We start from the raw sequence: 22807 nt of genomic DNA on the forward strand, positions 1-22807 counted from the left end.
TTTAGTGGAAAGTGTGATGTCCTATGGGGTAGAATTATGGGGTTGGGGGGAAAGGAAAGAATTAGAGAAAATAATGATGGACTACATTAGATGGATGTTTAAAATAGACTTTTGTACACCAAGATACTTGATCACGAGGGAATTAGGGATGAATAAGCTTAAAATAGAATGGGGTATTAGAGCGAGGAAATATGAGGAAAAGATTGAAGGAATGAAGGAGGAGAGATGGGTAAAAGTCTGTTGGTTGGAAAAAAGGAGAGAGGGATGGAAGGACTTATATGGAAAGGAGAGGGAGAAATATTACAATAGAAACGGTTGGGGGGTAGTAGCGATAGATGGGATGCCAGGTGTAGAAAGGGATTTAATTGAGGAAATAAGGGAAAGAGAAAGGGACGTACAACGTCAGGAGGAGGAACATAGGATTAGGGAAGCAAAATATAATAAAAGGTATAGAAGGTTTATGATCGAGAATAAAGCACCTAGCTATTTAGAGGTAAATGAAGTGAGAGGAAAGGAAAAGGGGGAAGGAATAAGAGCATTAATGAGATTAAGGTGTGGAAATATGGAAATAGATAATAAGTACTGGTTAAAAGAGGAAGAGAGAAAATGTAGTTTCTGTGAGAGGGGGCAGGATAACCTAATACACTTTATAGGAGAATGCGAAATAACAAAAGACTGGTTTGAGGAACTGGGAGACTGCGTAGAGGAAAGAATAAGTAGGTTGGAGAATGATAGCTTGGATGAGAGGAAAGAGAAAGTGTTAGTAAAATTTTGGAAGGAGAAAGAGAGATATAAGAGTAGGAAGGCTGAAGAGGAGAGAGAGATGCAAGGGTAGGGGTATATGAAGGTGTGTTTTCTATATATTTTATGTATGTTATGTATTATATGTATTTTATGTATACGTGAGGTTATGTTATATATGGTATAGTATTTTATGTATCTCGTGTACTTAATGTAGTAGGATGATTGGAAGGGACACAATGCAATGCCTAGGCATTAATTAAGTATAAGTATAAGTCGTGGCGAGAATTAGGAAGTCGAGTATTTACATTTGAATATGGATGGATGCGCGGATAGGAGTGGAGGGATGAGTGTCTTAAGGCCTTATTTGTAAACCAAGTCCCGCTTCTTGGCGAAAGCCGAAGGTACAATAAATATATATATATATATATATATAAATTTGCTTGTGATTCAGTTAATTCTTCCTGATTATCCAGCGTCATATCGATTTCACGAGTCTCAAACATTTCATTCAAGGATTTAAGATTTACGATCGGCACTCGAATTTCCACTTCTTCGTCCAGTGTACTTATGATTTTAGGTGCTTTTCCTGATACGTTTTTCAACAACTGTGTTTCCTAGATAAATTTCGTGGGCTAGCTTTAATTTCGGTATATATTCTACTTTAATGTCGGGGTTGCCCACTCTTACATAAAATAAAGATTCTGATCTTGGTGCAATAATAATTTCCAGTGAAAGAAATGGCACGTTGAAATACTTCTGATATCCTTGCGCGTAGTCAATTTCTAACGACGTTTAAAGAAATCATTATCTAATATACCGGAATGCGATGTGAAATTGGAAAATCTTCCGATACTATATGGAAATTTATTGGTTTATCAAAAAGAGTTAGGTATACTAGGCCGATTCTAACTCAGAAGCTCCGAGGGGAATGCGGGAGTATGGGGAGGAACGGAGGGCACGGGGAAGAGGGGAGGGGAGTAGTATGTGGGCTGCTATGGGGCGTCAAAACAAACTTTCCCACTGCGCCAGGGGCGTGGTCTCCAGCTGTCAAGATTGGACCTCCATGTGAAAATGGAGCGTTCTGATTGGCTGAGAGGCGTGGCCGGAGATAATTAGATAATTAGTGAGGCGTTCTGATTGGATTCTCCCATAGTTGCCCAGGCGTGTGGTTGGATGTTCCCAAAGCTGCCGAGGGTGTGATTGGATGTCGAAATGCTAGACGAAAAGGAGGAGGGGATGAAAGTGTCTGAGGCTATTCAGAGTCCGACAAGTCCGACAAGTAGCAAAGATGGCAGACACTTGAGGAGAATTTCCGGGACCTGATCGGGGATGCGATAAAATGGCGACAAGAAGGATGACGAGGTATTGAAGAGGGATATAACTGACCAGCGGAGAATGGAATGCGATTTTTATAGTACGATAGATAGGATGGGACGAAGAAAGGAAACTGATTCTTTGTATATGAGGAAAGTAAATCGTTTTTCTTAAGAGGATTCTCGAGGCCTAATAGCTAGTGAAACCATTAAAAATTTGTTCTGGGGCTGATTGGAATCTGATAAAATGGCGATTGCGATAGATGATAGTCTGAAGGAATATACTGACGAGAATTGAATGTGAATTTTATGGTATGATACATAGGTTGGATAGAAGGAAGGAAACTAATTCTTTGCATATATACAAATTACGTTTTTCTTAAGACGAAAGGTTTTTCCAGATCTAATAGCTAACGAAATTATTAAAATTTGTCCCGGGACCGCTCGTGGGTCCGACAAAATGGCGCCAACGATAAGAAGGATGATGAATATCTGAAGGGATATGCTTGTCCCCACGCTAATGGAAAAAGATTTTTGCGGTACGATACGCAGAACGTTCCGAAGGTAGACATTTGTTACTTTGTATATATGGGAGGTAAATCAAGTTTTTCTTAAGACGAAAGGTTTCTTGACGTCTAATAGCTAGCGAAATTTAAAAAATTGTTTCGAGGCCGCTCTGGATTCGATACAGTGATATTTGCGACAAGAAAAATTAAAGAAAAGAAGGGAGGGTGTGCGTCACGGCGGGGCCCGACTACGAACCAGTCGTGAAAACTCGTAATTATTTTGCGAAAAAATATCACCTCAGCCAGGAATCGAACCTGGATCTCCTGCTTACCGGGCAGGCATCTTATCCTTTCGACTACCGAGGCATGTAATGATATTTATCGCAAATAACATATTTAAAATAAAACGTCAACAATACAATGATACACACACACACATATATATATATATATATATATATATATATACGTATATTACAATATATATATATATATATATATATATATATATATACTAGATGTACAAAAAAGTTCTGAGCTTTTTTTTGTAAAATTCAATCTTTATTCAAAAAACAAAAAAATATTAATTAGCGAAATATTCCTCGTTTGCATCAACGACCTTTTCCCATCTTTCGGATAGCTTGCGAATTCCTTGACGATAGAAGCTCACCGGCTTCGAAGCGATAAAGTCATCAATGCCTTTTCGTATCTCTTCAAATCTCACGAAATGTGTATCAGCCAAATGATGCTGCAGCGACCGGAATAGGTAGTAATCGGAAGGCGTCATGTCTGGGCTATACGCCGCGTGCGGGAGAAGTTCCCAACCAAACGCAAAGATATGGTCCTGAGTCGCTTTCGCAACATGTGGTCGAGCATTGTCATGAAGCAAGATCACTTTACGATGTCCTTGGCCAGTAAATGATCTCTTTTCTTCTAATGCATCGCTCAAATTGGTCAATTGTTGTTGGTAGCGGTCTGTCGTGATTGTTTCACCCGGTTGTAACAATTCGTAATACAACACACTTTTCCAATTCCACCAGATACAAAGCAAAACTTTCTTGGCGTAGATGGACTTTGGCGTCGATGTTGAAGGTTAACCAGGGTCAACCCATGATTTTCTACATTTAGGGTTATCATAAAGAATCCTTTTCATCGCCTGTAATGATTTTGTGCAGAAAATCTTTTTTCCTGAACTTTGAAAGCAAAGTGAATACAGTGTCACGCCGACGATTTTTGTTGTCTTCGGACAATTCATGCGGAACCCATCTGCCTTCCTTCTGAACCTTTCCATCGCATGTAAACGTACGGAAATGATTTGCTGCGTAACACCAAACTATTCTGCAAGCTCCTTTTCAGTTTGCGCAGAGTTTATATCCAGCAGTGCTTGCAATTTGTCCGTTTCAATCTTTTGAGGGCGTCCAGCACGCGGTTCATCTTCAAGACTGAAATCTCCTTGGCAAAATTTTTGATACCATCTTTTACATGTAGAATGACTTACAGCGTTCTCTCCATATGCAGCACAAATCATTGCATTGGCTTCAGCAGCATTTTTCTTCAGATGAAACGCGAAGTGGATGGAAAATTGAATATGCTCTTTTGTTATTGCCATCGTGAACACTACTGATTTTTGAGATTATGTGCATCAAACGCCAAACCGTATGGCATTTTAGAAGGCCAAATGTCAATGCTTTAAAACCGCAAGAAGGCGAGAAGATATATAAAATTTAAATTGTTATTTCGGTTGTATGAAATCTAAAGCTCAGAACCTTTTTGTACATCTAATACATGTATTCTTTCGAATCCCCACGACCGGTACTCCAGAGAGATGATGGTCTTATTTTCTCGATGGGTGCAGGTCGGATTGCAACGGCGACACCCTCCAATGCCATTGGCAAATATACAAATAATCCTCCTGGAGCACGACAGGAGAGATTGCATCAAACATGGTTCGAGCCCTCGAATAAGAAGGGAGGGTGTGCGTCTGAAGGGAATATACTTGACCTGACGAAAATGGAATGCGATAGGAAAATAGGAACGAACAGGTTCGCACTAGATGTTTTTCTAATGAACTCGGAGTTATATGAAACTCTTATTCTATAACAAACGCAATGTCTGAAAATTTTTTCAGATATTTCGGAGGACGTAGCGCATTAATTTTAGGTTGGAGTGAAAAGAAAATAAGAGACAAAAACTGGAATTTAAGTTACAAAATCATTAAGTTTATTGTTATATCGTTGTACATATTATACCAATTTATAAATAAAAGCTATAAATTACGATTTGAGAAAATAATACGAAGAATTTCATTAAATCTGAGAGAAGTTAATTCCACAAATATTATATCGAAATACATATCCAGAAATGTTAAATCGTTTATTTGCATACGTATTTTGCGCGCGATTTCGTGATAATTTCCTTTTAAACTGAGTTTTATAATATCACCTGTTGTAGCCCGAATTACTCCTTATATTATTTTTGCCATATTATATCTTATCCTCACGATTCTCGAATCTCGGAATAGTCGATGCTATGGAAACGCCGGCCGGAAATGCAAGCATGCAAAAGCAAGTCCTCAAATTCCAAAGCGAAGCGCGAACGAGGAATTTGCGAGAGCGCGCCATTTTAACCATATATATGGTCCGATTTAAAATTATAAGACGACACTACTAGAATACTATATAAACGGTCGCTAAATCACCGAGAGCGGGCAGTCACAATACGTAACAAGACAGTTGTACTTCGTCACGGCCAATCGTTATCAGTAATAGCGACATTCACACGAAGCATTGTCAAGAAGCGTATCAATAAATCAGCTACTTAATGAAAGTGAATAATAATATTTGACCAGAAGAACCTTCCATTTACGATCCTGCTCGGAGTTCTAATTCCTAAGGCTAACCCGACTTTTCCTAATTACAATCTTGTAATTACCCAATCCGGGCTACAACGTTTTGGTGGCAGTGGTGGGATTGTCGACACTATCCCCATGATTCATACAATCTGAAAGAATAATCGCTAACCGAGCAGAAATCGAGGGTAAACCCTAGCAGACAAAACGGGCAGAAAGAGAAAAAAAAACTTTTCTGGCAACTTTCATAAGACCTGCAGTACTAGCCCCAAAGCTGCAGGCAGAAGAGAAACTTTCTCAAATTACAAGACCTGTGAAAAACAGGCAGACGGAAAAGGCTCCGTCAGAAAATAACAAGCCTACAATCGAAAGAGTACGAAAAAGATAGCTGAGAATTGTCATTCTGCGTCTTCGTTTTCTTTTGCTCTTAGTAAAAGGCTGCTCTTAGTCGGCAGATTGGAAAGATGTTAGATGACGGAATAATACACAGTACGAGTTAATGGAATGCGCCATTAGTAGTATCCAAAAAAGTGGATGCATCTGGGAAACAAAAACTACACATCGTAGTGAATTTTCGAAAATTAAACGATTTAACAATCGGAGATTCTTTTCCACTACCAAATATAACAGACATCCTAGATTAGCTGAGAAATGCAAAGTATTTTTCAATGTTAAACCTCGCATCCGGATACTATCAAATTCCAAATGAAGAAAGAACATAAAAATAAAATGGCTTTTTTTATACCGTATGAACACTATGAATTTAATAGAATGCCGTTCGGACTTAAAAACGCGCCCGCGACATTCTAACAGTTAATGAACTCGGTGTTAACCGGAATTCAAGGACTCAGATGTCTAGTTTATCTTGATAATAATATACGGTGCGACATTGAACGAACACAATAAACGACTGAAGTAATGCAACGATTGAGAGACCATCTCAAGTTGCAGCCGGATAAATGCTAGTTTCTCAGAAAAGAAGTTACTTATCTAGGACATATTATTACGGAAAATGGGATACAATCTGATCCCCGTAAATTGCAAGCGGTAGAGAAATTTCCGGCACCAAAAAAGGTGAAAGATATACAGTTATTTTTAGGACCGGATACTATCGAAAATTCATTCAAGACTTTTCGAAAATTGCCAAATCTCTAATAAAACTAACAAAAAAAGGAGGAAAAATTTAATTGGACTATTAAGCAACAATACGCTTTCCAGACACTAAAAGAAAAATTAATTACGGCGTCAATATTAAATTACCCAGATTTTACTAAAGAATTTTTAGTGACTACCAACGCATTCGATTACGCCATTGGAGCAATATTATCACAAGGGCGAATAGATCAAGATCGACCAATAGTCTATGCCAGCAGAGTATTAAATAAAGTAGAACGAAATTATAATACGACTGAGAAAGAGCTTCTAGCGATAGTATAAGAGGAGTTAAATACTTCCGACCGTATTTATACGGAACGAAATTTAAAATAATCACCAATCATCGACCATTAGTTTGGCTATTCAGCATTACAGACCCTAGATCTAGATTGATACGGTAGAAACTCAAGCTAGAAGAATATGAAATTATTCACAAGGCAGGCAAAGGAAATACAAACGCGGATGCACTAAATAGAAATCCAATCACTCTTGACTCACAGTTAAACACCGTCGCACACGAAGAGAGAAACGATGATGACGAAACAGAGGAAGAGATAAAACGAGAATATACTGCAGAAGAAAAGCAACAAATACTTTATGAATATCATGATGCGCCGACAGGGGGGCATCCAGGAATCGCACGAACTCTGAACCGAATTAAATTATTACATAATTGGCGCGTATAACGCGCGACGTGGAGGATTATATTAACAAATGCAACCTCTGTCAGAAAAATAAACTAAACCAAAAAACCAAACTACCAATTATCGACACGCCGAAAAAACCGTTCAAAAAATATGCGTTTGATATAGTGGAACAATTACCTATTACGAACGCCGGAAACAAATATATCTTAACTTTTCAAGATAATTTAACGAAATTTAGTAAAGCGATTCCAATAGAGAATCTAGAAGCAAATACGGTGGCAAAAGTCTTTGTCACCAAAATAGTTGCCGAACACGGGATTCTCGAAAGGATTTTAACTGATCAAGGCACGAATTTCATGAGTGAAATATTTAAAAATACATGCAAGTTGTTGAAGATCGAGAAGATTCAAACGACAGCCTATCATCCCGAAAGTAATGGAGCATTAGAGCGATCACACAGAACTTTGGCAGAATATCTTCGACATTACATAAATGAAAGCCAAACAGATTGGGACGAATGGCAACCCTACGCAATGTTTGCGTATAATACAACGCCACACATGGCGACGGGATTCACACCATTTGAATTAATTTACGGGCACTGAGCGGAACTACCGACAGCCCTAATCAAACTACCGAAGATAAGTTCGTATGACGATTACGTACAAGAATTACGAGAGAAGATCCGTGCAACGAAACAAGTAACGAGAGAATGTGTAAAGCAAGAAAAGATAAAATCGAAACAGTACTACGACCGAAACACGAGAATAAAAAATTTTCAAATAGGTGACCTACTGTACGATGAGACAGTTAGACGAGGACGCTCAAAGAAATTAGAAACGCAATGAATCGGACCGTACATAATTATCGAAAAACTGTCCGAAATAAATTACAAGATAAAAATGAGCCACCGTACGATAACCGTGCATGCAAATCGAATAAAAGCATTCGCGGAAAACTAAAACTAAATAAAAATACAAATAAAGAAAATTTACCAAAATAGGATTCCAAGGAAGCGCCCTAAGAATATTCAATAAAATAAAACTGGCGCACTAATAGAAATATATGACTATAAATGTGTATTACGATAAAACAGATATCTACACGATCTTCCGATTTCCAGTAATCACTTTCCCGACATTCAAATTAATGAAACCGATACCGTTCCCAATACGCGAACACGCGAATATCTTTTCATTTATACGGGTAAATCATGCCTTAATAGCAATAGATAAAGAAAACCAACATTATATATTATTAAAAGAGCGTGAACTAAACACGTGCATACAAAACGATCAAACTTACATATGCGAACAAAATTTTCCCATCTATCACATAGGTACGGACGCGTCATGCGAAGTGCAAATTTATATAAACGCACCCGAACAGCTCCAGAATTGTAAACAAGGACATATAATTTCTGATACCTTATGACTAATGCTAACCACAAGCGTGACTATATTTCGCACAAGTAAACCAAAAAATAGAAATTCAATGTGATAAGTCGGAAGTAAGAAAACTAGAGATAAATGGTAAAGTATAGGTAAAGTAAAATTAAACGGCGATTGTAAACTAACGACGCCGAAAATAACAATAGTCACGCGACGACAGATAGCGATCCGTTACGTACGAGCACATTTACCGGAATACAATCTAACGTTAATATCAAAAAACATCAAAGCAAAACAGCTCACAGAAAAAAATAAAACTGCGATCGATACTAAAAGACCCGTTAGAATTAACAAAATTAAGCACAAAAATAAACGAATTAAATAAGCAATTAGATGAGGAGCCGAACGTATTCCAAAACGTACATTTTACCTATCTCGTTAGTTTCAGCGGAATATTAATAATTATAATTATAATAGGAATAATAAGTGTAATCATAAGAAAAAAGAAAACAAAAAATGTAAATAAAAATAGCGAACTGCGCAGAAGAAACGAAAGTTCACGATTTTAAAATTTTATGTAAATGTATGTTGAAGAATTGTAATGCGAAAAACTCCGTTTTTTTTCCCGGCGAGGGAGGGATATTGTAACCCGAATTACTCCTTATATTATTTTTGCCATATTATATCTTATTCTCATGATCATATTCGAATCTCGGAATAGCCGATGCTACGGAAACGCCGGTCGGAAATGCAAGCATGCAAAAACAAGTCCACAAATTCCAAAGCGAAGCGCGAACGAGGAATTTGCGAAAGCGTGCCGTTTTGACCATATATATATGGTCTGATTTAGAATTATAAAATGACACTACTAAAATACTATAAAAACGGCCGCTAAATCACCGAGAGCGGACAGTCATAATACGTAACAAGATAGTTATATTTCGTCACGGTCAGTCGTTATCAGTAATAACAACATTCACACGAATCATTATCAAGAAGCCGTATGTCGTAATAAATCGGCTACTTAACGAAAATGAGTAATAATATTTAACCAAAAGAACCTTCCATCTACGATCCTGCTCGGAGTTCTAATTCCTAAGGCTCGGCGAACCCGACTTTCCCTAATTACAATCTTGTACAATCCGGGCTACGACACACTATATATGTAACTTTTCAGAAGGTTTAATTCTATTTCTTTTATGAGATATTGCGTGCATTTGTTAACATTATCGGTCACGCTTTGTAAAGGTTTTAAGTGCGCATCGATGCATTTCACAATATTTTCCAATCCGTGAAAAGTACTCTTCTGCATCACAATTGCGACAGCAAAGGTTTTATGTCTCTTCGTCGATGACTGCGAATCCATAGTCGTTCTTCGATATTGAATTTCGATATTTTTCATAGCGGTCTCTTCATTTTCTTTATACATCAGTAATATGGACCGCGACTCATAAGAGGAGATAAAATTCGCAACATTTTTGACAATGATAGGTTGCGGTCTCGATTTATTGTAGCGTTTAAATATTCACCGATAAGTCCCATGTAGTTTAGGAATTGTTGCCAAGAATCAACAAAATAAATTCTGCATAATTACCGGTTAATTTAACCATTGACACGAAAACTCCTTCGTTTATCGTTTGCAATCCAAGGTGTATCCTTTTCGTGTGAGAGATGTTGAGTCCATATGTTGTCGAGAGCATCATATGGAACTTATTGTTTCATTCCTTACAATTTCCCTTCGGAATATCGTAGATATTCCGTACTTGCGCCTCTCGGAATCGGGAACATTGCTCGGCTCCGGAATATCGCGCTTCTCGGTATCGGGAACAGCTTTTCGACTCGTCATTGTTCCTGTTTTCTTCTCAAATGTAATTAATAATCACATTGAAATGAGAGATAAAAGACTACTTCGGATTTATGAAGTTGAAATCTCGAAGGATGACACTCGAATGAACTGAGGGCTGACGAATTCGTCGAGCTCGTTGGCTTATCTACTAAGAAAAAAGAACTGCGCGTGCAGATGGGCAAATGAAAAATTATAAAATTTAAAAAATTTTAAAATTAAAAAATTTAAAAGGTTTTAAAATTTAAAAATTTTAAATTATAAAATTATAAAATCTTTTAAAGTTTAGATTTTCTAGACTTTTAAAACTTCTTCGCAAAATATTATTTAATAAACCTAGAAACTACAAAATAAAAAAGGAGGAGGTTAGAAGTGTTTCTTGTGGGGAGTTTGTTTTCTTTCAGCTATGTTTTAGCTGAGAGAATAGAAAAAGTGTAACTTGTATTAAGGAAAATTTTGACCTATCCAATGGTGCTGCATTTTTTTGCGTATCATCCCCTTTTTGGAGTGTGCGGGTAAAATTTTCAAAGTATAAATACTGCGCGGAATTATAGAAAAGGTTTATTTTCGAGATTATACTGTTTCGTGAGTGACTTAGCCGGTTTTTACATTACTGCACCGATTCGTTCGCTGTCTGTAATATTCTAAAATAGTGAAAAAGTGAAAAAAATAATACTCTATGAAAAATTAAGAAAATTTTTTATCGTGTGCGCGAATATCAACCTGACGATAAACGCAAGTGCTTATATTTTATTATTAACAAATGAAGAAACAAATTATATCACGTTTGCAAAATTCGTACCGGAAAGCTCGAAAACCCTATTGAGCATTATGTTCAGATTAGGGCATTTCGAGGACAAAAGACTTTTAAATATTGTAAAAGAATATATAATTGGCGCGATGGTGTGGAGGAGAATGATACTGGCGGACATATCGCTTTTTTTACAATGGAGGAGATAAATATTTATATAGATATTTATTTTTAAGGTAATTGAAATTAGAATAATAGAATAAGTATAAAAAATTCTAATTTAAATTTTTTAAGCGAGAGATAATATCGCGGTTGTACATCCGTACCAACCACGGGGATTGAGAACGCCCCGCCGAAGACGAGACGGAAGGAATAAACGAGCGTGAATAAAATAATAGAAAATTGATATAATTAAAAATCTAGATTTCTAAATTTTCAGATTTTTAAATTAAAATATCGAATTTTTAGAACGAGTGCGAATGCGGATAGACGCGCAGCCTGAGAAGGAGGGTATCCCAATGGTCTATCTAGTTTCAGGTAAGAAAGTAGCAAATATTGCTTTTAAAATTAGCTCACTGTATATACACAGAATATCGAATTCAATTAATAACAGCTTAATTTTATTTCAGATGCGGAAGAAAATATCGATGATGAGGGGACGGCTGTGAGCGAAGCCAACACCGAAATTTACACACCGCGTGAATAATTATTTAAAATAATAAAAGTTATAAAACTAAGTATTAGCTAATTTTTGAAAAAAAGATAATAATAATAACAACGATATTTCTTTTTTAATACAAGCAAACGACTTGGATGAATCCGAATATAAGGAAGAAGAAAATGAAGAGGAAAATGAAGAAGAACAAGAAGAAGATATAGATGAAGAAGGAGAAGAAGAAGTTGACGAAGAAAGACAAAAAGATGGAGAAGGAGAAGAAGAAGATGACGATGACGATGACGAAGAAGAAGCCGATGACGAAGCTGAAGAAAATGAAAACAGGAGAAGAGCCTTCGAGCAAATGTGCGATGAGCTTTCAGAAGAAAAGATCGAGGTTTTCCAATGCGAAACATGGACTATTCTCCGGAAAATTACGAAGGTAAATTTAATATTATTTATTTTAAATTTTAAAATAATTTATTCTTTCCGATAAATTTATAATTAAATATGAAATAATAGAAGGGCAAATGAGAATTAGCGCTGTTTACAGTGCGCAATTTACATTCTTTATTACAAATTGAAAAATATGACATACGTTTCGACTCTAGTTTGAGTCATCCTTAGTGTATACAAAAATGAAAATTAAATAAAAATATAAAAATAAGGATAGGATGCCGTGTTCATCCGACGTGCTCACTAACGTTGATTTCGTTGACCCACTGAATTATGATTATCATTCTTAAAGAGATAGAGTAGTCTTTAAGGGTTGTCGATTATTGGATGGACACGGCTCACACATATCGAATAGAGCATGCGCAGGAATGCACGGTTCGTACCGAGCAGCACACCAATAACGCGTCCGCATGCCTCGAGCTCAAGGCAGTGACTGAACGCGGTGATTCAACGAGTCAACAGCTTGTCATCAAAACAAAGCTGAGGTTACAGCCTGCTCAAGACCGAAATGTATGCGTGATATAAGAATTCAGTATCTGATTGTGAATTCAAGCTATTATTCTGTCTTTTAATAAAAAGCATCTCTGAGATTAGTCATTTTTGCAACTTACGTTCACAGTCTAATACTTTCACACTGTTCCAGTCAAATTCATGATCGCAATCTAATCTATGTTCGGTAACTGAATGTGTGTTCGTGTTCCTACGTATATGACTCTGGTGTTCATGCAGTCTCGTTTTTAATTGTCTCATTGTTTGTCCGACATAGCACGCATCGCAATTGCCGCAGCAGATCTTGTACACTACATTCCTTTTGGAATGTGCTGGTAAAGCGTCTTTATGAACCTTGATTATGCCTCTCTTGTTCATACTAAAGAACGCGGGTTTTGCATTAAAATCATCGACAATTTTTTTGAATTTAATCGCAATTTCCGGAACAAAGGTAAAGTAAACCATTTTGTTCCATGTGATTGCGCTGTTGCATTCGACATTCTTGATTTATTTTCTTGCCTGAATAACATTTTTAATCTCGAATGTTATCAAAGATAAAGCTGAAAGGGTAATCATTCAATAACAGAGTCTTAATCACTAAATTCAAGTTTTTTTGGTGGGATTTCGGGTGGGACAATAGGAACTCTATCGACGAGTTCAGCAATAGTGCCTCTTTTTTGGGTGAGAGGGTGCTGGGAATGAAAATTGAGGTACCTTCCCGAGAATGTGGGTTTATGAAACCAATCAATCTCAATATTCTTATTAATAACTTTTAAGGTCAAGTTGAGAAAATTCAACTCCTCCCCCCCCCCAGCAGTGAATTACAATCTAGGGTGGTACGAGTTGAACCTTCCAAGCATCTCATCAAGCGGGAAGGAATGGCCATTGCAATGTCATCAACATATCTTTAAAAAAAGGCAAATGCGCCCTGACATCTTCAAGCACGCTCTCTTCCAAATTTCTTAATACTAAATCGGCTATGATCGAAGACAATGGGGAACCCATGGGTGTTCCAAAGGTTTGCTTGTAGATTGCATTGTCAAACGTAAAAAAGGTAGAATTTAGGACAAATGAGACTGCGTTAATTTAAAATTTCATCCTTAGGGATGTCGCAATTCTTTGAGATATCTCCCCAGCACTTTGCAATATTGTCGATTGATAGGTCAATAGGAACATTGGTGAACAAAGAGACTGCATCGAAAGACACAAGTGTATGGTCGTCATTCAATTGCATGCCAGACAACTCATTGGCCAGTTTAAAATTATTTTCTATATTTTGGGATTTTGGGAGCTTACGGGCTCCCAAAATTATATAAACAGGTATGCCTCCTCTGAATTATTATCTCGTTGATTGATAGTCCTCTGTACAACTTGGCATCCTTCTTGAACAAACTTCTGTCAAGAAATATTCTGTCAAAAAATTGCACGTGAACAAAGCGCGTGGACATGACGTCAAAAGAGGGACCCGGGGCTTGCCGCCGCCGCGTCCGCCGCCGCTCCGCCGCCACCGCCGTCGAGTAAAAAATAAAAAAAGAAAAAATTAAAAAGACTCACCAGTTGAGGTTATAGAAGAATCCAAGAAAATGTCACTTAAAAAATACACACACAAAAAGAAATGTCACAATAATCCAAGAAAGTCACTTAAAAAAATACACACACAAAAGAAATATTTAACAATTCAAGAAAGTCGCTTAAAATACAAAAGAAAAAAATAATTTTATACCCCCCTCTGGATTACCCGCGGGAGGGAGATTTCATCTACATCCCGTGGATTAACCTGCGGGGGGGACTTCATCTGCATCCTCGAAATTATCTGCTGGAACTTCATCTTCTGGAATTTCAGCTTCTAGATAATTTTCTTCTTCTTCCTCCTCCTCTTCCTCATCCTTCGCCGAAATCATACAATTGATAAGTTCATACAATTCTAATGACCAAGGCAATTGCAAAATATCGGCGTAAGGGTCATTGGTAATAAATGTACTGTTCCTCCGCATGCATCGCGAAAATATCATCATTATAATCAGTGCGGATAATATTTATCCACATATGTATAAAATCAAAGCGCTCCTGGGTCGCAAAATTGTTAAAAAATTCTTCAAAATCACTATCATCGTCATCATCGCCATTATCCTCGTCGGGAAATATTATGGGCATTTCATATCTAACACATCGGGCAATTCGTCGCGCACAGGCGATTTTTCGTGCACCGGCGATTCTTCGCGCACAAAATTATTGCCGACTGATGCCATTGCGAAGACGTTTCAACGACTGCCAATATGCCGTCATAAGATTCATTACATTGAACGTTAAGAAAACAAAGATAAAACAGTATGCGTGTATTACACACTATAGATAAAATAAGAAAGAGACGGGAGAGAGATAGAAAGTATACGTATACAATAGAGAGAGAGAGAGAGAGAGAGAGAGAGAGAGAGAGAGAGAGAGAGAGAGAGAGAGAGAGATTGATTAGACTTTATTTAGCTTTCTCAGCTATTTTGCAAATACATGATACACACTTAAATTATACTTAATATACTTAAAAATATACTTAATATATGCTCTTTTAACATTCGCTTAAACATTTCTAGTTTTTCACATCTTTTCAGTGTGGCTGGCAACGCGTTGTACATTTTTACTCCTTCGTAGAACATACTTTTTTGTGCATTCCTTGTTCTACGAAATTATAATATTATAATATCTCCGGTTTGTCGCGTTTGTCTATCATTTTTACTCCCCACTAGCTCTAATCGATCTTTTAATTGTTCCGGTAGCATGTTATTCACAACCTTAAAGATAAACGTACACACATTATAATATAGCCTCTGTCTTATGGACATAAACTGCAGCGTTTGCAGCATATGTTCCACCTTGGTATATTTATTACACTGCAGTATGACTCTCATAGCTCGGTTTTGCGCTTTTTGCAATTTGCTTAACTGCGTTTCACCCATGTCAATCAATAACGTCGCACAATACTCAAAATGAGGAGCTATAATTGTCTTATATACCGTGCATCTGGTGTAAGCCGATACAGAACTACCTATTCTATTGAGAAAACTCGTTTTTTTCCCTATTTTCTTTAGCATATAATCACAGTGGTCGTTGAATCGAAGTCTATCGTCAATAATTATACCTAGATACTTCATCGTTTCCACACGCTCTATCTCAGTTCCATCCAAGCATTTCAACATAATATTACCTCTTAGCTCTTTTCTTATACTTCTAACTATCATGTATTTCGTTTTCCCTGCATTCATTTTTAATTTATTTATATTCATCCACTTTTCTACTATAACAAACATCGTATTCATTTTTCTTTCTAATTCTGCGCTACTTTCTCCCTCCACATATATTAAAGTATCATCCGCAAACATTTTTATCTTACATTCTTCTGGACAGACTTTGATTATATCGTTTATATAAAGTACAAATAACAAAGGTCCCAATACAGATCCCTGTGGAACTCTATATTCCGTTGCCATTAATTTTGACCATTTATTATTAAATCGCACCTGCTGTGTTCTATTCTTTAGATATGAGTTTAACCATTCAAGGACTTTTCCTCTGATTCCATATTGATATAATTTCCCTAATAATCTTTCCCTATCTATCGTTTCAAACGCTCGCTTCAGATCCATGAAAATTACCCCTACCATTCTCCTTTCACTAACTATCAGTTTCCATTCGTCAACAATAGTCTGAATCGCTGTTTCACATGAATAGTGTTTTCTAAAGCCCGATTGATGTTCAGTTATAATACTATTATTTTCCAAATACCTTTCAATTTGCTCTTTTACTACCAATTCTAACACTTTCTCAAATATAGGTAACACATTAATAGGCCTAAATTCACTCGCCTTCTTGGCTTTATCTACTTTTGGAATCGGTATTATTGTAGACGTTTTCCAACTTTCTGGACAGCAACCATCTCTCAGGGAGTTATTTATTATATCAACAAATTCCTCTTTTATTACGCAAAATGTTGCTTTTAATATATTACTAGTTATTCCCTCTTCCGTGCCTTTCTTATTTGGCAGTCCTTTAATAATTTTCTCTAAATGCTCTACCGTGATTCCCTCAAAATTTTCCATAGTTTCCATATTTTCTATAGCATAGATAATTCTTTTACCTGCGCCTGTAGACTGATCCTCTATTATAGAATTTATTATACTATTAATACTCTGTATATAATATAAGTTAAATTTATCCGCTATATTGCACCCTATTGTACTATAATCTATGTTATCTAATATTTCAAAATCTATATCTTTTATTTCTTTTGCACATACTGGCTCGCCTCTAATAATTTCTTTTAAAGTTTTCCACATAGTCGCAGGATTTTCCTTATTAAAATCTATCATATTTTCATAATATTCTTTCTTTTTCGTCCTGATTAGTTTTACTACTGCATTCCTATTAACTTTAAATTGCAACCAGCTCTGTTCTGTATTGGCGTACACTGCTTGCCTAAATGCCTCATCCCTTTTATCCGCAGCCTCTCTTATTACATCTGAGAACCATTTTTTCCCTTCCCATACTTTCGGAATTCTAATTTTCCTCTTCGGTGTCATTACATCTAACGCATTTACTATACTATTGACAAATTTTTCTGCTCTCTCACTCACACCCATACATACACACTGCCATCCCTGGCTTTCCTGTAATTTATTTTTTACTAACATAACAAATTCACCTTCATCAAACTCTTTGTAATTCCTAGCGCTAAATTCTCTATATTTACTTTCAATTTTATTCACACTCAACTCAACTTCCAGCCACGCGTGGTCCGTAATTTTGGGTTCATGAATTACTTGCACTTTTTTATTACTATTAGCGAAGATTAGATCTATAATTGTTTGACTATCTTTCGTGATTCTCGTCGGTTCGTTAACATACTGTTTCATACCCAAGCTTAACATTGCCGTTTGCAATTTCTTCGCATAAAACGAGTCCGTCATAAGATCTATATTAAAATCTCCTATTACCATGCATTCACTTTTTATTACTAACTCCTCTACTATATCCTCGAAAAATCTCATGAAATCCCCGTGCGATGCGCTTGGTGAGTGATAAATTATCATTATCACTCCTTTATATAATTTATCTTTCACTTCTACCGCGACACACCAACAATTCGATTCTAATTTTTGTACTAACATCGTCTCGTAAATAATATCATTTCTTACATATAGAACAGCGCCTCCTGTATTTCTATTCTCAGCATTACATCTAGTCATATTATAACCAGAAACGTTCACTTCACTGTCTTCAATATCCTCGGTCAATCTGGTCTCCGATAATGCTAAGAACGCAGGATTTATTTTCTTCATAATCTGATGTTGAATCTCATCCTTATGCGCTATCAAACTCTGCGCATTTGTATACAGTATAATTTCTTCTTTCTTCTGTAGTTGCTACTTCTCCTCCCAGCCTGCTCTCCTCTTCTCTTCCTGTAACGCCCTCTTAAAAGTCGGACATTCTCGGCTGATAGCTTCATGATCATCATTTATCTTCAAATTGTATGTTCGATTTTTGAACATACAGTTCACACATTTCTTCTCTGTCGCTGTACAGACACGCGAGCTATGATTCCTCGCGCATTTGCAGCATATTTCTTCTCTCTTACAATTTTCGGCAATATGAAAATATCCCCAGCACTTAAAACATCTTTTGACACTGATGTGATTAAATGCAGGACACTTCTTCCATCCTACATTTAGTTTTGTTTTCTGCAATATCATCTCGTGTGTCTCTTCATCTACTTCCATTATTATTGATCCTTCTTCATTTCCTCTTCTTTGATCGTTATTCTTTACTTTGACCATTCTCTTCACAATTCGCATATTTACTGTATCTATTTTATTCTGCTTCTTTATCGTATTTATAAGCTCATTATCATCTAAGTTCATCTCTTCTAAATTTATATTAATAATTTTTATTTTTGGTTTCGATTTAGACTCCGTCACTTTGTAATTCTCTCCCAGTTTAGCTTGAATTGTCTCTTTCAACTTTTTTACCTCCTCTCCAGTTTCACATCCCATGATTACTACTCCTTTGCTTCCTTTTTTTAATTTTGTTACTCCCATTGCCATATTCTTTATATCTACCTTCTCTTTTATCACTTTTTTCGTGTCTTCACTTTCCTGTTGCAATTTCGGTTTAACAATTATAAGACTCTCTTTCTTCTTTTCTTTAACCGCTTCACAGTAGCTTCTTTGCGTTCCTCCCTTCGATCCATACTCTCTATTCCCTGTATTATTTTCTTCAAGTTTTCCATCTCTTGTTTAACACTTCCTAATTCTTCTTGAACTACTTCTTTAATCATTATTTTAATTTCATTTTTACGCATCGCTTCATCTTTTATTTCTTTCACAGTTCTTATAATCCAGTCTATTTTTATATCAATGCTTGACCCTTTATTTCCACTGCTCGATGTTGTGAACACTCCTATAGATCCTGTAGATCCTGTAGATGATGTCCTATCTCTCCCTGCCGGTGCCGGAGCTTTCTCACTATCAGTTAAAAATTCCTCAAATGGGCCTTTACACGGCACGTACTCTTGATTTCTGTCGATAATTTTATGCTTATTTACACATCCTGGATGGTAAAAAAGCTTTGGGCAATTTTTACATTTAACGACTCTGCTCTTAATTGCCTTCCTACATGCCGAGCATCGATACTCTGCATATTCGTCGTCCATGCTGATAATTACCGGCCAAAACCGCTAGTATCAGCATAAGCGATCAGTCACCTGTGACCCACTTTCACACGTCAGCACTATTGTGTCCACGTATAATGTCTACTGTCTTGTGAGACTTCAATGTCTCAAATAATAAATTCACTGCTCACATCCACAGATCGCCGTATCCCGGCTGATGAGAGAGAGAGAGAGAGAGAGAGAGAGAGAGAGAGAGAGAGAGAGAGAGCATAACGAAGAGAAGATGATAAATATATGAATAGCGGCGCTTTTTTTCTAGGAGGAGTCACGAAAGATGGCTTTTCCTAGAAATCGACGTACATATCGACGTGTTAAGAAAGAAGCGTCAATAATCCGACTGCTATAAACAAATTGCAAAAATAATAAAAGTTATAAACAAATAGATAAACAAATTGCGACTCGATTGCAAACGTATGATGACGCTTTGATTTTTAGACAAAGGAATAAAGAAACTGCAGATGATATAATAGGTCATTGGGCGCGTGAGATCACAATAGATGGAATGAATCAAATGTGAGAGAAAGTCGTTGCATACAAAAAAAAACGTGAAGTGTCGCATGTCGCATTGATTGACACTTATAACGGTGCTTTATTCCTATCTGCTCATTTGTGGAAAGTATTGATAAGACAAGATCAGTTAGTGAGTATATTATAAGAATAATGAAGTGTGTATATACATAATGGCTCATAATTTTTTAAATCTTTTTTATATAGTGAGGATATCGTTAAAGAGAGACAACAAACTTTACAATGAGCTCTTCATTGAGAGAAATCGTGACACGCATTGTGAACACTGTGGCGCTGAATTAATAAATGACGAGATGTGCAGTTGTCGACCAATCGAAGAGTTAACGAGTTCTCCGTGGAACGTGATGGCCTATCCACCGGTGAACATGACGGATTATTTTTTAAGAAGACATTACACCTCGAATCCTCACAATTATGTGAAGAAACGCAATCCCCGATTCCCCCACTTCTCAATTCCTCCCAAAAAATTTCTGGAGACATGCATATACCACCATTACAGAGGAAGTGTGTACAATATATCATTGTCAATGGGCAAAGAACAATGGGCAATGGATATCACTGACTCTGTGGTAGAAATTTCTAAAGAAGCTGAACGAGCGTGTTATAGCGGCTATGTTCAGATAGAAAGAAGAGAGCGCGTCGGTATCAATTAATTAATCAATTAATTACTCAATCGCGCATCGGGAATGTAGATCAATGTGCCGCTCATGCACATGACAAAGAAATTGCATTACGTTTTAAAAAGTGATGCAATTTCTGATTGATTGATGATCAATTTCTGATTGATTTCTGGTTGATTAATTGATTAATTGATTATTAAATATTTAGTTGTATCAACAAATCATGTAAAAAGATGAATAAAAAAAAGTTTTCACTTTTTAAAACGTGATGCAATTTCTTTGTCATGTGCATGACATGAGTATCGTCTGCGTAACATATCATGTGACAGTTTTCAGGGCTATCATCTGCAAGTATTTTATCATAACCTACCCTCCAATCCATAAAAGAGGGTCTAAACCCCTGTGGCATACCTCTAGAAACTCGAAAGTCTCTCAATAGTCCATTCCTGTCCACATATACCGCTTGGTTACTTAAATATGCCCTAATTATTGCGCATAAATATCCCGGCACATCCTTCTTTTCAAGTATCAATATAATTTCATGCCACGGAATAGAATTAAAGGCATTTTTGATATCCAGGCTGACCATTATGGTGTAACATTTCTCTAGATTGGCATCATCCACTATGTCCATCACGCCCTTAATTGCATCAATCGTGGACCATCTACCTCTAAATCCAAATTGGAAACTCGATAAACGGCCATTAGTCTCTAAAAATTCATTAAGTCTATTTGCGATAATCTTTTCTAATAATTTCCCTATTGTGTTCAACAAGTATATTGATCGAAAAGAAGATAGGGAATTTTCTAGGGGTTTGTTAAGTTTCTTCAACAGGACTAATCTAGCCATTTTCCATTCCACTGGAAAATACGACTCCCGCAAGCAACTTGTAAACAATACCAAAGATTTCTTTGGCTACTTCCACCGCTGGTATCAGCATTTTATACGTAACCCCATCCGGACCTGGGAACTTTCCGTTGTTCTTAAGTCTATTCATTGCTATTTCCAATTCCGCTACGGATACTTCAGGAACGTCGTCCAATGGCGTCCGGGGACACAAACTCCATGGTGTCTCCTCACTCTCATTCCCTGGGAAAAGCTATGAAATCACCTCAGATATAAAGACTGATTCCAATGATTCACACAGGCGGTAAATGATCTTAACTTCTTGGTAACCATCTTATAAGGGCGGCCTCAGGAGTCTTCCTCAATAGAATCAATCAGCTCTTGCCAAACATTATCCTTGGTTCTGGCAATCGCTATTTTTAATTCACTCCGTGCACCCCTAAACTCTGTCAACAGTGATTGCCAAATCGAAGAATCCTTCCGTATCCGCGTCCTCGTGTACCTTCTTCTCAGCGTTTTACATTTCACGCGGACTTTTCCAATTTTGTCGTTCCACCAGTAAACGCTATTTTTATCCGGATGTCTGGTTATCTTAGGCATTGACACATCGCATGCATTCCTGATGATTCTCTTTATCCTAATAATCAGGTTGTCCAAATTCATTGTTTCCGTTCCCGAAAGCGACCAGAAGCCAGCGTGTAGAGCTGCAAGATATTTATCTCTGTCCATTATTTAAAGCTCCACATTGGGAAATGCTCTAAGGTTCTAGAAATATTTTTGCGTCTACAATTGTTATCAATAGTTTCAATCAGGATCGTTTTATGGTCCGATGCGTTGTAGTCTTCCAATATAATTGAAATTGTTTCCAATTTGTTATCATGCTCCAAAGGTTCTCGGTGCACCACGCAAGATCCACTGTAGAATCACCCTGTACTTTGCTGCACGTAATTATACCTGGATTATTTATTAAATTTAGATTGAGTCCACAAGTCCAATTAAATAATAATTTTCCTCGAGAATTGTTACAATTGTCCCATACATTAAAACGAGCATTAAAGTCACCGGCCAATAAAATGCGAGAATCGCCCACTGATACTATAACATCAAGAAGCGTGTCTAAGAAGCTTTCAAATTTCCTAGCCAGTTTGTTGCGAAAAATAAACGCTAATAATAATTAGGTTATCTGTTTTTATTACAACTACTCCCGGAGCTGTGACATATAATTGCCAATTGTAAGCGAATGTATCGTTGATATAAAAGGCTGCAGAAGGTGGATCATCACCTGAGACAAACCAG

General features: G+C 36.9%; 1 protein-coding gene and 1 pseudogene across 1 annotated transcript; both read right to left on the reverse strand.

Moving 5' to 3' along the window:
- Nucleotides 1–9461: 9461 nt before the first annotated feature.
- On the reverse strand, nucleotides 9462–11854 carry LOC148937783 (uncharacterized; annotated as a pseudogene).
- A 4320-nt stretch (nucleotides 11855–16174) lies between these two features.
- LOC148937784 (uncharacterized) lies at nucleotides 16175–19666 on the reverse strand. Its single transcript, XM_089071204.1, is given in 4 exon segments — nucleotides 16175–16189; nucleotides 16227–17793; nucleotides 18217–19040; nucleotides 19043–19666. Coding segments are annotated over 4 exon segments (2862 nt in total). The 5' UTR covers nucleotides 19499–19666.
- Between the last annotated feature and the right edge of the window lie 3141 nt (nucleotides 19667–22807).

The sequence above is a fragment of the Pogonomyrmex barbatus genome, unplaced genomic scaffold (genome assembly GCF_055798465.1).
Source record: "Pogonomyrmex barbatus isolate J1 unplaced genomic scaffold, ASM5579846v1 scaffold11, whole genome shotgun sequence".
Lineage (NCBI taxonomy): Eukaryota > Metazoa > Arthropoda > Insecta > Hymenoptera > Formicidae > Pogonomyrmex > Pogonomyrmex barbatus.